We start from the raw sequence: 16,834 nt of genomic DNA on the forward strand, positions 1-16,834 counted from the left end.
CAGCCCTGCTCTTCTAGGCGAGGCCGTTCTCATGGCTTCATGCCTTCAGCACGCTGCCAGCCCAGGAATGGCGGTAACGAACCGGATGGCTGGTTTCCAAAGCCTGGGAAGGCAGCAGGCAGGTGCTGGGCGCTCTGGGATTTGGGGCTTTTCATTTCTCTGCTCCCTTAATACCATTCAGGGCTCCCAGGCAGCAGACTGCCGGCACTGACAGGCTGCTGTCACCTTGCTGGGATGAAACCCAGGGGGGTGACCCGCCGTGCACCGGACCTACCTCTGCCCGTAAAGTTCCTTTGTCCTGTGATTTTTGTTGGTAAGTCGATGGATTGAGTTGAGGATCGTGTTAACTCAAGAGACGGCTGTATCTCTGGAGTAATTCCGCGGAGAAGCTGAGCAGGGTGGTTAACGGCCGTGCTGGGCGCCCAGGCGCGTTCTCGCTCACCTCTCGTTACCAACGTAATTAACGCTCCCGTTACCCGAGCGGCTCCAGCCGCAGCGCGGCATCGGGGGGCCGCGGGAATCGAACCGGCAGGGCCGCCCGGCAGGGGGCGGGGCCTGCGGCAGCTGCTCTACGACGGGAACGAGCGGGAGCGACGGGGCTGAGGGGGCGGCCCGGGTGGGAGCTGGGGCTCGGCCTGGCGCTGCGGGAGGGCCGGGGGGGGCGCGGACCCGGCCCAGGAGCAGCCGGCGCAGGGATCTGCCGGCCCCAGCTGGCGGCACCTCGGGGCCGCCCCCAGGGCCCCTTCTGGGCCGCCCTCACAGCCCCCCTCAGGGTCCTCCTCAGGCCTCGGTGGCGGGGGAGGCCGCAGGGCTGCGCTGCCCCTTCGGCCCGGTCGCAGCGGCTGGCGTTTGCCGTTCCCGCAGGGCTGCCGGCTGAGCCGCGCTCCGGGCCGGTAACCGGGTGCTTTAGGCCGAGGCAGCCCCCGTGCGGAACGGGGCAGCCCCGGGCGGGCACCGGTACCGCTCATGTCTGGCAGCAATGCGTCCCCGCCCGCTATGAACCCGTCAGCGCCGCATTCTGCTTCGCCCCAGGTAAAAAAAAAAAGCAAATTTAACGATCGGAGCGCTCGATTTTTAACATGTATTTACTCATTGTGCTGCTGATGAGCTGTCAGGGACCGCAGGTGGTCCCGTCAGCTTTTTGGCATGGCCTCCCTTACTAACATAAAAAGCTTTTTAACTTCGACCCTCCAGTTTAGTAGAGAATTTGTCACTGCTGCTTTGTGTTGAAAGGTGCTCCGTGTATTTTACATGTTATAGAAACTTCTCCCGAGCCTTGAGAACTGCACCATTCTGAAAGAGAGGCCAGAACTCAGGCTTTTAATTGCAGAACTGAAAGATCGTGTTAAGGAACTCACACTGCAACCGCGTCGTCGCTATCAGAGACAGCTGCTAGCCTGGGAAGATGATTGGCAAAAAATGCTCACCTTAGCAGAACGATGCAGCTTACTCAATAGTAAGTCTTGTGCATGTAAAGAATAAGACCCTGGTCTTTTAAGTATTTTCAGATGCTTAGACCCCTCACTAACAGTTTTGTGTCATATAAGGAATCATTTCCTACCCTTCACCCTTAGATTTGGTTGCCTTCTTTCTGAAATCAGAGCTTTCACAATGGTAGTAAAAGCAGTCTGACCTTGAAGGGAGTATGATAATTGGATAGCTCTTTCTCATTGGAATATGTACATTCTTTCTGTGGATTCTTTAAAAAACCCCATCTGATTAAATAAATGGGTGGGACAAGAACAATTTGCAAACATACTGGTGTACTGCAGAGCCCTGTGCCCTGAGGTTTTGGTGCACAGCTCTGACATCATCCTTGAGCCACCCAGCTTGTCACCTGGCAGCTTTGCACAGTCTTGTTTGCTTGTTTGACAGCCGTAGTACAGAGGTCACCACGAAATTCCTATTCCATCTGACCTGAGCAGCTAGGAAAGCCTGCTTTGGAGTATGCAATGTAGGCATCTATTTCTGAATGGCGTGATTTTAAGACACGGGATTAAATTATTTCTGATATGTTTAAAATTGCATGACAGTATCTGAGCTGTCTTCTCAGAGACACCTTGTCTCCTTCCTTTTCAGATGAGCTGAACAAGGGAAATGAAATAAAATCACCGACCAAAAGGTTAAAGTTCTTAGAATCTCAGCAGAATGACAGGAAGACAACACTTGAAAATACGCAACAGAATTTTAAGAAGATGTCTCAAAAAGGGACAGATGCAATTGTTCACTGTCAGGCTCTGGAGGTAGGAGTTGAGTAATGGTCTGATTTTGCAGTCTGCACGTGTACAGAATGTCAGCAGCGTTTGTGAGTTTCACTAGTGAGTAAATCCTGTTAAGGCTCCTGAGTTGCATTTGTCTTTTAGTACAGTAACAGATTAAGGTCTGGCTCTGATTTGCTGGAGGGGAAAAACAAAAAAAAAGGCTTTCCTAAGCTAGCATTTGGAGTTTGCTGTTTGTCTGCTTAGTTTTGGGGAGCACTGCTCAGAACCACCCATGCCTCCAAAAATGTCGGGCACTATGATTGCAAAAGGCAGTTCAGCCCCCAGAACAGTCCTGGTACTTGGTTAGGAAGATCCAGAAGGTTTTATTTACAGCTTTGGTTACTGTGGTGAACTGTAACATTCTGAAACTGGTTTAAGGATATGAAAATAATTGGTGTTCAAGGGTTCTAGATATTTTTTGAATGTGATTTGGCAATGATGTGTTTATCAGGATAATTCTTCCCCTCTGTGCAATAAAGCAAAGCAGTATTCTGCGTTTTCATCTGTCTAATTGGCTTGACCTAAGCCATGCAAGATATGAAGACCCTTGATTGCAAGCAAGTTTCGTTGTAACAAATTGAGGAACAGTTTTTACTCTAGTCCTCTTTTCTGCAGATCCTCACAGCTTGCTCGGAATCCCTCATTGCTATTCATGATGTTTAAATAACGTTGCGCACACACTTGCTGGAGAAGTAGTAGCTTTGAATCACTGAAGTAGTAGCTGACACTTATTTCTGTTCACTAGGAGAAAAACAAAAGTCTCTACTGCTCAGTTTTGGAACTGTCTGCTAAAATGGGCCAGCTGCAGGCGAGAGAACAGGAGCTTCTTACTATGCTTAAGCTGAAGGTAACATCTGTCGTCTCATCAGGCGCTAAATGGGGTGCAACTGCCGTGTGGTTATTGATGACTGTACTGCAGTGGTTTAGTCACCGTTGATCTCACTGCTGTCTAATTCCTAGGCTTGTTTGAGAAGGAAAAGTGATCAACAAACAATAAACTGGTTTATTTTCATAAACAAGCTTGTTTCTTTGATACATAAACTGCTTTGATTTTTACATTGTCTCCTCAAGAGCTCAAGAAGAAAATCTGTGAAGTAGCTGTAACTACTGCAGTAAGATCTACTGTTGTTTCATAAAAATCCATACATAGGATTTATTCCTGATTATTGTTTTATTTTCTTTCATATTTCAGGACAAGGCTATACTTGAAGCAACTGATGACATAACTGAGTTTACATCTAAATTCAGAGAGCTGGAAAGTGCATTGCGTGCAGCAAAGACAGAGGAATTCCATCTCAACAAAGAAAAGCAAGACCTCAAAATGAGTCTGAAAGAACTAATACTTGAAATAAATAAGCTGAAAGGTAAATGTTTATACTGGACACCTAATTTAGACCAGCATGTTTCCTTTTCATTCTGGGAAATACTACATTTTGTTTTAAAGATGACCTCTGTGAAAAGATGAAAGAAAATAATAAGCAGCAGGAAGAAATAATTCACCTCAAACAAGAAAATGTCTGCTTGAGGACCAAGCTCGCACTTCTTGGTAAGTGTGGGCAGCTGGCTTTTCATGCCTTACTTTCAACAGCTCAGAGACTTCTAGACAAGAGTTCACTAATACCTGTGAAGGAGGCAGCTTCTTACCTAGCTTTCTTGTAGTTTAATAAAGGTATATACCTTTGTGTGTTATTCTTCTGTGAAAGCAGTATCTAGGGCTTCTGCAGGGACAGTTAATAATATCTTGTAAAAGCACAAAGTTCAATATGATTTCGTATGGAGGAGTGAATGGCTCAGGGGATTTTCTCTTGAAGAGTTTTGAGGCTTTCATGTCTCCTGTGGTATTAATTCAATAACTGGGGGTGGCATTCTCTGCTCTGACAGGTTTCATAGAAAATGATGACCTACTGAAAAGAAGCCACATGCAAACCCAAAAGCTTAGGTTCTATGAAATTACCAGCCCGTCCGCTCCCTCTGGTGTTTGTATGGCAGCAGTATGTTCACAAATTCACTTTTTCTCTTGCATTTCTTTAACTGATAGGTTTGGTTTAGGCTGGTTTAATATTCTGGGCTCGGTAAACTGCAGCTTGCTTTCTGTTGGTATCTTCGCTTTGGTTTTGGGTAGAGAGGAACTCTGTGCTGCAGTGGATAGGAAAGGCAGGCTGATGGTTGCTGCAGTACTCTTGCAGACAAGTGATATGTACCTTGAAAGATTAGGTGACCAAAGACGTCCTCTGCTGTGAGATGATTGACTTGCTTATCACCCTTTATCTGCCATTACCTTTGCCAAATATTGATCCCATGTCTCATGATTTTAAAAACAATAGTAATGGGAAGTATTTCCTAGCACTTCCCTGTACAAGGCATGAATTGGAATTACTTACAGAATTTCCTTTCCATGGAACAATGTTAACATGAAAAAGTAAAATAAATTGGTCAATGAAGCAGAATATTGCTGCTAGTAAAATAAAGCTTAGGTGTTGGTGGAAGGTCTGAGGAAAATAATTGATCTGTTTAGTTGCTTTAAGGTTTTTGTGCTCTTTTTATTTGGAGGGGAAACAAATCCAATTGATCTTAAGAAAATGCTTTTGTTTTGGTTAGGTACCTGTTTCTACTGCTACAGACGTATGTGTTAACAAATGTACTTTTGTATAAAAATAGCTTTGTTTCTATTCACTTTAATTAAAAAATTGTGTCTGTTTTGAAACAGTTGAGAAAACAAAGAGAAAGGATCAACTTCAGTTTGCCAAGTCTAAAGAAGCATGGACTAACACAGAACTACCAAGTTTGCGACAGGTACAACTCCAGTTGTGTTTGTACTCTCAGATTATGAAAGCATTGTCCAATAACATCAGATCTGCGTGGAACAGTATAAAAAAAGTTAGATCAAACTACTATTAATTAAGAAAAAAACTTCAAATGTACTGTTTCTGCCTTTCTGGGATCTCTATAGAATGCTAATTTTTTTTGTTTGTTACAAGGATTTGTACCATGTGTTTTTAATTTTATTTAAAGGTGCTTTTAGCCTTTTTTGCGTAATTGTATTTACTTGGTCCTGCAATGAGTAAATACCACCCTCACAGCATGAAAGTGGGGGCACCCCAGTGAGATAAGAGTTCACCAGTGCGTGTGTGTGACCAGAGAGTGCCAGGCTCCAGAAGTCACGTGAAAGGCAGTGGGGAGTGACGCGTACTCACACACGTGCCCAAGGTGAACTTACGCAGCATAAAGGGGCACGGTGTCCTGAAAGATTTGTTTTTCAAGAGAGCTTTAAACCCAGTGTTTTCACCTGGGCTTCTCAAGGCATGTTTTTTTCATTGCAAGTAATTGATCAGTGTGTTATCCTATACATTAGCTTTACAAAAAAATCCCCTGCAGTGAAAGCCAAGTACCATAATTGTCGTTCGTGTCCTGTAATTCTGCATAACTTCAAACAACATGATAACAACACGGATTAAATATCAAATAACAGCAATGATATTGTATTTATGGCTCAGTGTCGTTCCATCTTAGAACAACACTGCAGTCATCTTCTAGAAATACTGTTTATTGCTGCAAAACGTTTTTCTAAATACATGCAGAGATGGCCACTTAGATTTGGAAGGCTTGTAAAATAGTTGGACTACAGATACTGTTTATAAAAATGTTTTGAGCTTATTTTTGGAAGGCAGACATGTTAGTACCTGATGACAACGTTCCTGCATTCCAGACTTCCACTAAATGTGCATGACTGTCTTTAAACAGATCTATGTAAAACAGCAGCGTGACTTGCAATTTCTTCATGTCAGTTTGGAGAGCTCTCAGGAATTAAGGCAAAACCATGAAAAGGCAGCACATGAAAGAAGGTAACTTTTTAAAATTTTATTTTCCTTTTTTTTCCTTTTTTTTTTTTTTTTTTGAGTAGTTTATTCTTGGAGAGAGACTTCACTGCTGAGCCACAACTACCATCCTAAAATAGATGTGTGCAGTGTCAAGGTGGCTTTGCTGGACTCAAGCACAATCATCCCAGTGAAGCTGTTAGATACCATTATTTGACTTGGTCAGGAGGCACCATGGGTATCAGGCACAGGATAAAGTGCTGTATGCAGGCCGGACTGTTAATGAGGTGTTTAAAAATGGAATAGTCTGGTGGTAGGGGTCTTAATCTGGCCCGCTACTACTTTTGTTTAAAAATTAAAGGTGGTTTTGCTTTCAGATTAGGAAAATGGTGCACACCCTGGAGGGTCAGACAGAATCACTACACTATTTAAAACGTGAGGGAAGTCTCAGACTGATTTTGGAAAGTAACAGCCAAATCTGGACAGGCTTCTGTCAGGTTTTGGCAGGATACCGCTGCCTGTTGGTTTATGAACTACCTCAGAACTGTGGGTACAGCTTCCAGTTAATGCATAGCTTTGACCTTGAGTACAATTGTGTACGCTCTTTAAATGTAGTATTTCTTAGAGTTTTCTTTATCTGGCATCATTGTACCATGGGTATGGGCTTCTCTGCCCCTGAACGTAACAGCGAGACAGACACGGTTAGGACTGAGGGCGCACACGGAATGTGTGAGGAGTGTGGAACTGCCCAAGTTCCAAAACGTAGGGTAAAAACCACCTCTGAGATGTATGAAGTAGATAATAGACTGTTACTGGATGCATCAGACTTGGAGGAAACCTCAGTGCACTTACACCGGTGTCAAAAAGTTGTGAAAGCCTTGGCTGCCTTTATGGAAGAAGAAGAAGAAGAAAAGCAGGATGTTGCATCAAGCTCTGATGAGCTAGGCAGCAAAGTATTTTGTGAGGCAAACAACACAAGGCCATTGAGAAAGAGGGAAATTTTGGAGGATGGAGTGGAAAGCAGAAACCAACAAACATCTGAGTCATCTTTACCTGAATATGGACATTGTCTTAACGTCAGTTCTTGTGTAGATTCACAAAGTACTTTGATCCTGAGCACCATCACAGCTGACAAAACTGATAATAAAAATAAAACACGGGAAGAGAGAAGTGGAATTCTGTTTGGCCAAAAAAGCAGAGACTCCTGCTGCAGTTGACAAGCCTGAATCTGATTCCTGTAGTAGTAACTTCACCATAAAAGAAGAGGCATGGTGGAAGCCAGTATCAGATGCAGGATGGCTGAAGATTTTCTAACCCTTGAAAGGAGATGGAAGTATACGGCATGGAAAAGATTGCAGCTGTCTCATGCACAAGAGGTGAAATGTGCTACCTCAAAAAGGTTATGTGCTTGTTATGTTTAAGAAATAGGTACAAGCTGGAGTTCTCTGGAAACCTGGGTGTACAAGCTCTCAGTCATTTGTATTATCTCAAGTGATGTGTAAAGTAACTGCTGTTTTAAGATTAGTCTACCAACCTGAAAAGCAGGAAATGTGAAATAAGTTGAAATAGCTGGTAAGGTATCATGATTGTATTTTTATGCATTTATTTTTTCACTTCTCTTTCCCCAAGAGCTGCGTGGGTAGGAGAAACTGCAATGCCATGTAACTTGCCAAATAAACTAATTGAGAAAAATGCAGATTTAAAAAATCTTAGGTTGCTTGTAAATCTACTGGGTAAAATACGTTCTGACCAGAGTTGGACTTCTACAGGGATGTTTCTGTAAGGCAAGAAACAAACTTAGATTTTGTGTGATGCTTTAGTGGCTGTGTTATTTCTGTTGAGAAATCACACAGTGGCTGGGCAAGAATGTAGGACACAGCTCTTCCGCACAGGCTGCTTTCCCCACTCAGGGCAAGAAAATGAGATGGCAATATTTAAGGACAGCAATCTGTCCACTCTCCAGTGCCTCTTTGATCATGGGATTCACTCCCTGTGTTTATGTTGGGGGAGGAGAAAAGACATTTGGCTGGGGATGAGCAGAATGAGGTTTCCAATCCTGAGAAGTGTCAGAAAACTACTCAGGTGTCTTAGTGGTATTGGAAGGTATGCGAGATACAAATGCTTTGCTTTTATGGAGGTGGTTTTGTGCCTGCACAAGCAAGGGCATTCAGAGCTGTGACTCTCTGTGCGTTTGTTGTGTTGGTTCCTCTGTTTCCTTTCAAAAAATTGACTGATTTACCAAATCTAGAAGGATTTCTGAAGTTTTACAGATATTTCATAACTGCCTTTTAGACAGACAGAAGCAGCTTTTCAGCTGGTAGTTTGACAAGGACGATAAATGAACAGCTGTTTAAGCCTGCTCAGAATTTTAGCCAGCAAGTCTGCCCAACATCCAAACAAATTAGTGTTATGGAATGGAAATATCTGATGTCCAGACACTTTCATTGTGTGTTCCTTTTAAACCCAAAATATTATAGAAATTGTTACTGCAGTGAGACGGACCTGCTCAGAAACAAGGTGAATGGGCAGCCACTGAAAAAGAATGCTGGCCTGGCACATTCCCACCGCTTAGCTGAGCTTCGTGCTGTGTGTGGACTCTAGTTTCCACTGTCCATAAATCATTAAAAAGACTCCATTCCCCTTACATCGACCCTGACCTGTCTTATATACTCCCCTAGCAGCACAAATGACATGCTGCCATCCCTCCAAATCTCTTTTTGAGGCTGAATCATGAAAACTGTTCACTTTTTGTCTTGTCCTTAAGGGGATTTTAGGGGAGAAGGAACAAATTTGACCTGGGCAATGCAGGTAGGGCAGATACCCTTCAGTGGGGGAGGGCTGCTTTTTCCGTTTGGGATTTGCTGCTGGGTTCTCAGGTTCTCTTGATGCCCACATTTGGTCCTAGGGGCCCTGCTAATTGGAGATGGATTGATTAGGTGTGAAACCCAGGCTGCTTTCCAGCCTCTTGCTGACGCTGATCTGCCAGGGAATGAATTCTCACCCCACAAACGGGAGGAAGGCAATAGCAGTGCAGTCTTCAGGGTGGGCTTCTGTTAAGGCATTAATGGCAGAGACCAAACCCAGCATTCCTTCCGGGACTTGAATCTGGATCCTCCAGTTTTCCATTGCTGTGTTTTGTAGTGCTGATGATGTATTTTGTGTTTAGGGAAGGGTGCTGGCACCTCCCTGTGAGCCCAGCAAATATTTTTGACATGAGTTCTTGAATTCTGGAACAGCCAACAAGAAGGCTATTAAGGCAGTCAAATACCTTATCCAACTGCAAGAGCGATTGTGAAATACCGTAGCACAGGAATAATTTCTGCGTGCTCTTAGCAGCTTCATTTATGTTGGACCAAGATTTGCTGCCTTTGGATTTTTATCTCAATTCTGGTTTTAAAGCTGGAGCGTCAGCAGTTACTTGTTCAGTCTGCTGCTGCTGGACTAAGCCGCCCACCCGTTCCTTGAGCCATCACCCTGCCTCAAAATCAAACCTGAACCTGTGTATTCTTCAAACCTGCTGTGCTCATTGCACCTCCTCACATCCCCTGCTTTAGGCTGCTACCGCTTGTTGCCTCCCATCTCTCCAGCACCTTTCCTTGTCAGAGGCACACAAACACGCGCTTCTCTCCGTTAAAAGAAAGCCTGTTGTATCCCAGCGTTTTGCAAGAGGAGTTCGATGAGACACAGCAGACACTTGTGAGCTGGCATCACTGGCAAGGGCTTTTTCTTAGATTGAATGTCGTTTAAAAATCTTTTTGTAACAGTCTTGCTAAGCATGGAATGTGTTGTTCCACCAAAATAAGTATCTGAAGGCTATGGAATGAAATGTTGTAAATTTGAAGATAATATTTTCTTTAAAATACTTATTTTTTAATTAGGTACCCGATCCAAGCAGTGCTAGCGTGTGCTTCTGTTTGGTTCAGAAGTGTGATGAATACAGAAACGTTTTATTTTGGGGAGGTGGTTGCTCTTTTATTGATTTTTAAAAGCCGTATGAAGTGGAAATTAGCAGTTGGAAATGAACACTGCATAGCTTGCAAGTGCCAGCAGAAACCGGGACACATCTTTGTACAAGCCACAGACAGCACTGGGTCTGGGTGAAAGCATGGCACGGGACGGAGGGCAGGCTGAGGGTGCTGCTGGGATCCTGTACTGCTAGAGTAGATTATTGAGATAATTTAAAACAGCTTTTATGATTTCTAGTCTTAATTTGTGATTCATTGGTGCTGGACCCGAGTGAGGGATTTGGTACATTTTGATAAAAAGGTGCTTTAAGGAATTGAGAACTGGTTTTCTCTAGGGTCAGCTATAATAAAGTGAACTTTTAGTGTAGGAAAGGTGTGAGAGAGACATTTCAATTATTTGGCACGTGTATTAAGAGCTAAAGACCTTTTGTATTAGGACAAGCTTGGGATGGCTGTGAGTCAAGTGTCTGGACAGTAATAATGTGCAGGGTACAACTTGTTGCTTTAACTGACATTTAAATTGCTTTTCAGATATTCCTAAATACACTCAGCTATACCCAGCGCTAAGTTAATATTTTTTGTTTCACTTTAAAACCTCAGGGAAGATGTATGGCAACAGGTCATATGCTTCATCTCTGCACTGACACGGTAGTCAGGCAACTGACTTTTTGGTTTAATCATAGTTTGTCCGAACAGCACTTTATCGTGTGCTGCTGTCTTTTAAAAATAAGTAAAATAAAGCCTTTTGGGGAAAGCGATCCTGTGATCTCTGAGATAAGATGATGACTTCAAAAGGCTCTGAAATTCCCTTGAAAAGTACACCTACAAAATATTAATTTGTCTAACGGTTGATTAAAAAAAAACCAAAAGGGAGTAGGGTTGGAGAGCAGAAAGAGTACCAGAGCATTGGGAGGAACTAGATACTGCCTTTTGTGTGCTCTTTGCGAGGTTAACTAGACACTCAAGCACACGGTGACGTAGCTGTTCTTGAAACTGGTTGAATGTCAAACCGTTGCCCTCAGAGGTTGAAACTGATCTATTGAAGCTGTTAAACATGGGAACCACTCTGAGGAACAATGTAATCTCAGGTGCTTGATGGTTTTCTTGGCTCAGGGCCCATAATTATTTATGTTACCTTGTCCCATGATTTTCCTTTGAAAGCTTAAAAAGGATGCTGATACTGTTTCTGGCAATGTCTTAATTTTTTTAACAGCGAAGAAAATATGGATCTGAATTCTTTTCACTCGGATGCTCCCTTTTTGACATCCACTCAGAAAGAAGGCAGGCCTCAAAGATATGAGAAATTCTCTGGTCAAGGCTTCCCACTGAAGATCAATAACCTTTTAGTGCCGGAGCCAGCAAACAGATGTTGCAGTGCTGCCATGGACCAAGTCAGTATTTTATTGCAGAATGTACTTCATTAATTTTAAGGGGAATTGTGACTCGTGGTAGGAAAGCAAATGTCTGCCGGCATGGAAGAGCTAGGGACTCAAATGATGAGACAGCAGGCTTAAAGCAAAGGTGGTAAATCTTTTTTTCAGAAGAATTCCTCGTGGTCTTAATATGTCTAGACAGCATAAGTGAGTTGGGAAAAAATAAAAGAGAGCTTTTGAAATGAAAGGCTTGAGGATAATGGAAGCTGGCTAATTGGTAATTCCAGCAAAGCACAGTATCTGAGTACACTTGGACACAGTTATTAGAAGCTATTGGACACTGTTTCTTTCTTGTTCTGCCTGGTTTTCCCTTTCTCATGTCTTTGTTCATTCTCCCCTTTATCGCTGAAGTTCTGCTGTTGTGTGTGCTACATGCACATGGATGTGAAGAAGCTCAGGTAAAAAGCTGACACTAGGAAAGACCTCTGTTTATTAGAAATATCAGTATTTACACAGTCTGGAGCAGTTAGTATTTGGAATGGAGATATTTCAAAATGAAAGTGATGATTCTTGGTATGTTATAATCCTTTGACATATGCCAAAAAGATAATTTCATAACTTTGGCTCACTTTCTGTCTCCCCCAGGACACCAGTTCCCCCATAAGTAAGCTGCAGCATGTGTTGGCCGAGTCTCGACAGATGGTTGCTGATCTGGAGCTTAGCACTCTCCTCTGCGCGAGCCCTCGCCGCAGTCCAGACAGCGGCAATGATAATACGGTGTGTATCGCTCTGCCATGACTAGATTTAGGTGGCCAGGAATAGGAATTGTGAACATCCTTTCCCTTATGCTTGAGTTGCGCTGGGCCATTATAAACAATATCTTCCTGACGCTTTGCTAAAGAGAAAATTCCTGCCTGCCTTAGCCTGAAGTACTGGAATTTTTTATAGGATTCTTTATGGCTCCTCAAGGTCGTGACAGGATTTGAGTTTTGCATGTGTCTAAACAGATGGAAGGAAGAAGTCATTTTGGAGCAAGCTGTAGGAGGTCTAGAAAAAAGTGAACACAAGTATGACTTACATTCAGAACTGGTTTATTACGCTAGGTATATTTGTGGAAAGGAGGACAGTATAGGAAATAGGTGCTATGTAGGATAGTTTTGTATAGGAATTTAAACCAGACTCTCAGCCTAAATAACTTTATTATAGAATTTTTGTGGGTTTATAGTTTTAATTCCTTCCTTGCAGGGTCAGAAAGCATACTCAATGGTCAAAGAGAATAACCTGTCTATAGCTGTCCTGGAATTTATGTTATGAGCGTGAACGCTGATAGGAAGTTTCTGTCGTGAGTACATGGGCAATAGGAGTAACTGGAGAAGGGGTCACTGGTTTGTTTTCATCAATATTTTTAAGAATTTCTGCCTTGTTTGACAAGGAGGTTGTACCATTTGTCACTAGAAATGAGTAAAGTTTGCTGATCCATATCACAAAGGGAGAATTTAGGCTTTTGGTTGTAAAGCAGACTCCTCACCAGGAGGCTGCCTGCTGAAACCTCAGCTTGCTCCTGAAAGGTATTATTACCTCTCTCTAAAAATGTTGCACCTCTTTTATCGTGAGAAGAACTTGAGCAGAGTCATGTTACTGTAAGTAACAGACAAAGCCATTTTTATCACATTCAGAGCTATAAACCCTGAGCTGCGCTGGGACTGACTGACAGAGTATAAAGGTTGTGTGCCAGCATAAACTGAAAGGATATTTTGTTGAGCAGTTCATCTGCAGCATTTCATTCAGCGTGAAAGACAGCAGCAGTGTAGTCTTTTGCAAAGACTGTCGTGTAGGAGGGATTCCTGAAAAGCTCTCTCTGAAACAGTGGCTGCTTGTGGCTCTTGCCCAGCCCCATCAGCTGCCTGGCTTCTGCTCACGGGTTGGCACGTCCCAGCTCAGCTAAACCGGCCCTCCTTTAGGAGCGAGCGTGACTCCGCTTTAGAACCTGAGACTGCATTTTGGAGCTTGGAAATCGGCTTCTCCTTCGGAATGCTTGCTTTGGTGGATGGAAAATAAAACGGGCGTGTGTTTACTGAGCTTCAGAACCCATCTGTATAACTTTGATCTCCTTTCAGAGCGGTTCTGGGCAGAAACTTGTCAAGCGTGTTTTCATTAGTCTGTGCAGGCCAACTAACCTACGCTTAAAACCAGGTTTACCTGAGGCTGTTTTAAACTGCGCTTTAAAACATCATCTATATCAAATATAACCCTGAAAATTTCACCAGTAAGCATTTGTATGTGTTGGATTTTGTGCCCTGCTTGGGAGAGGGAGAAGAGGCAGTGAAAAGGTGTATCCCTGCTGCTCACCGATTTGAAGCCGGCAGCTCTGTAACTTGTATTATCTGGGTTCTTTGATTTCCACTTAGTGTTTTTGCATTACAATACAGACAACAGAACTTGCAGAAGCTCTTCAAAGAACCCAGTTGTCTGCTGCAGAAGAAAGAGGTGCTGAGCTTCCATTCTTTTCACTGTGATGTTCCCTGAGGATGGAGGTGTTTACAATTTTTTTTTTTTTTGGTTGGTTGGTTTGTTTCCTTCTTCATCAATGCATCTGTGGTATGAATAGAAGTTACGGACTCCTGAGGTGAGCCTGGCACAAGATTCTGCTCTGAGTGCACTTCCAGTAAAACTCTCATGAGTACTGTAATGGCCAACAGATACTAAGGCAGCAAGTAATTCCTTTAGTCAAATAATTAAACTTTTCTCAAGCTTGTTCCTCATCCTCTCGGCGGTCTAATCTCACAGCTCCATTCCTGAGTACCTGCACACCGCTTATTGTAGTGAAAATCCTTCTCTGTGTTACAAATAACAGGATCACAGATAGGAACATTGTTGAATAAGAGATTGGGAAGTGTTTTTCCGTGCCATGGCTGAGGGCTTTTTTAGCATATTGTTCCTGGGCTCCAAGCTCCAAAAGCAGAATGCGTTGAATTGAGCTGTTTCAAGCAGCCTTGCCCATAGCAGATTGTTTTTTCTTTTTGAATCAGGAAATTTCTCACTCTCTGATTATTTGTTCTACTAATGTGACTTGGATGCTTGCAATAAGCACAATGTTGTCTGTTTCTGAGGACAAAAGAGTAACCAGATACGGTTAAAATACTGACCAGCACATGAAACCGAATGAGAAGTAGCAACAGTGGGGGAAAAAATCGACAAAAAAAGCAAGCTCCCCGTGCTGACCCAACCCAAGCACATGTCTGCAAAGGGAAATGATTACACAGCAAGCTGGAGCGTGAAGCTGTGTGGCACTGGATTTCTCATACTGATCAGCTTAAATCGGGTGGGGGGAAGCTGGTGCTTGGTGCTTCTCTCTCCGTCCCTGAACTGCTGTTCCCCTGTGGAGCCAAACCCTCTGTGCCCCTGGGGAATGGTGTTGGTTTGTGGCACCCTCATGCTCTGCTGTTTCTGCATGAAGTCTGGAGACACGAAGTCTTCTTTCAAAATAAATTGGGTCTGCTTAGTGCACGCTAATGGGGCTCTCCTAGGAAATGGACGCTGAGTAGCTGGAATGCAGTACCTTACACTGCTTTAATGTTCCTAGGTAGAGAGGGTTGTTTTTTTTTGCTGAAAAGAGCCCTAAGGTAAAAGAAGCTGGAGGTTTTACAGATTGAAGCCAGCACTGTGACTTGCCTCCTGAAACTACTGCTGTTAAAAAGTTGCAGGAGCAAATCCCCCAAATTGCTGAGCACCATGCTGATGCAGCAAAGTGGTAAGCATATGCTTAGCCTACAGAAATAATCTCGTTGAGCTTCAAGTGAGAAAGAGCTGGTGGAACAAACATACCCACAATTTCACTGTAGATCCATGACAAGACTTGGTGATTCTGCAAGTCACTGGCTGCTGCATAATTCTTATTTTCTTTGTTAATTAAAAAGGCACTGAATCACTGTGATCAGTTAAATCCAAAGCAGCTTTTGCAGAGTCTAGAAATGTTTGTGCAGTTTCCTATAGAGAAGTGTTTGAACTGATTTTCTTTGGGTTTGGGGTTTTTTTTTAGTTGCTTTGAAATCGTTGGAGGGCAGGTGCACTGATAAACATGAGGTTAATTTCCTAACTAGCTGATCTAGCCCTTTTCGTCAGTCAGTTGTTTTTCCTTTAGAGAGAGATTGGGTGGGGGAGAGTTGAAGAACAAAGGAGGAAAGCAATGAGTAAAAGGATATATTAAGTTTTGGACATGGTAGGCTGTGCCACTGCTCATAAACTGTGACTCAGTGGCTGGCCGAGGGCACAAAGATCACTCCTTTTTGCAAAACAAACTGGAAGGGTTTTATTTCCTAACACTCCAGTGGCGTTCCTGAGACTGTGAAGTGCTTTGTTTACCTTTCTCTTTCTATTTTTATTCTGATGTTTTTATTGTATTTATAATGTGAAAATGCATATAGTAACTCAACATTTATGTGATTGCTTCATATATTTTAGGGGAAGTGTTCCTGCCTTTTAATCAAGATCTTTTAATTTTCTGCAGGGGGTAAGGAGGTCCTATATAGAATGAATTTAGAGAACTGAAGATCATCAACCCGTCAGCTCCAGTGGAAAGTTACCTCATTTTTTTCCCATGGTTCTCTGAGCGTTTGAAAGACAAGTGGCAAAAAAATGTGACGGTGCGGGAATATATTTTATCTTGAAATAAAACGTAGAGTTATGCCAAGACTAACAAAACTATTTTTATAGCTGAGAGCTCAGGTTAAGTACGAGCTTGTTTTTTAAGGATCTTAAGTGTGTAATTGTTACAACATGGGAACTGTTTTTCTTCTTTTTGTTGTGTTTCTTTTTTTTTGTGGTGGCTCAGAAATATGGATAGAGTATGACACAGCCAGGCATTCATGGTTTTTTTTAGTTTATTCTTGTTGTTCTGGACTTGTTGCCATGTAGAGAGAGATGAATAATGTTTATAGGAAGTTCCTAATTAGTCTTGGAAGCAGGAACTGCCTCCTGCATAGCTGTCACCCCCGAGATGGGCAAAACAGCCCTCCCCCGGTCAGGAACTAGTTATTGTAAGAAAAGCTTCTAACGAGCTCGGTTAGTTAGTTAGTGGGCTCTGTAAGTGCTGTATGGCAGCAGCCACCTGTGGTGTGACTGGCTTTTGCGCATTTCGGCTGGTTTTCTCTTTGACTGTTGGGTAAGACATGTTTCGTTATCACAATCGGAACTTCTTTTTTCACTAAAAGATGAAATCAGCTGCTAAAGGTGATACTGTTGTGTGTTTCTTACCTGTTTAAGACACTGCCCAACACAGAGTACTTAATTAACGAGGATTCTCTGGGACATAGGATGTGGCAAGCCTGAGACATGAGTGGGCCACTGTGTCGAGAGCCGTTTGGGACACCCGTGCCAAGTCCACGCCGCTGAGTGCTGCGCCAGCGTTTTTCCTGTGTGGG

At 43.1% G+C, this 16,834-nt stretch overlaps 1 protein-coding gene and 1 long non-coding RNA gene across 7 annotated transcripts; one reads left to right on the plus strand and one right to left on the minus strand.

The window, feature by feature from the left end:
- The first annotated feature begins 581 nt into the window (after window positions 1–581).
- CCDC62 (coiled-coil domain containing 62) lies at window positions 582–16,104 on the plus strand. 6 transcript variants are annotated; one of them, XR_008745569.1, is made up of 12 exons: window positions 582–1,032; window positions 1,261–1,456; window positions 2,080–2,243; window positions 3,007–3,108; window positions 3,454–3,625; window positions 3,706–3,807; window positions 4,969–5,054; window positions 6,003–6,103; window positions 11,255–11,432; window positions 12,060–12,191; window positions 13,844–15,165; window positions 15,922–16,104. XR_008745569.1 is itself a non-coding variant. In XM_055794327.1 (12 exons), exons 1-11 carry the CDS (start codon window positions 967–969, stop codon window positions 13,928–13,930), a joined length of 1,386 nt encoding a protein of 461 aa, XP_055650302.1. In that variant the 5' UTR covers window positions 582–966; the 3' UTR covers window positions 13,931–13,948; window positions 15,922–16,104. The 6 variants fall into 6 exon arrangements, 3 of the variants coding, with proteins under 3 accessions (XP_055650302.1, XP_055650303.1, XP_055650304.1); XR_008745571.1 differs by having other exon boundaries at window positions 13,844–14,040; XR_008745570.1 differs by lacking the exon at window positions 15,922–16,104 and adding an exon at window positions 15,876–15,895.
- On the minus strand, window positions 1,068–1,711 carry LOC114012226 (uncharacterized). Its single transcript, XR_003554553.2, has 2 exons — window positions 1,428–1,711; window positions 1,068–1,293 (listed from the first exon to the last, which is right to left on the minus strand). It is a non-coding gene; the product is annotated as an uncharacterized LOC114012226 (long non-coding RNA).
- Window positions 16,105–16,834: the final 730 nt, after the last annotated feature.

The sequence above is a fragment of the Falco peregrinus genome, chromosome 2 (genome assembly GCF_023634155.1).
Source record: "Falco peregrinus isolate bFalPer1 chromosome 2, bFalPer1.pri, whole genome shotgun sequence".
NCBI classification, from domain to species: domain Eukaryota; kingdom Metazoa; phylum Chordata; class Aves; order Falconiformes; family Falconidae; genus Falco; species Falco peregrinus.

Coding starts and splice junctions, on each gene's coding strand:
- CCDC62 (XM_055794327.1), top strand. CDS start 967: ATGTCTGGCAGCAATGCGTCCCCGCCCGCTATGAACCCGTCAGCGCCG. Junction 1,457..2,079: donor ACGATGCAGCTTACTCAATA/GTAAGTCTTGTG, acceptor CTTCCTTTTCAG/ATGAGCTGAACAAGGGAAAT. Junction 3,626..3,705: donor TGAAATAAATAAGCTGAAAG/GTAAATGTTTAT, acceptor TTTGTTTTAAAG/ATGACCTCTGTGAAAAGATG.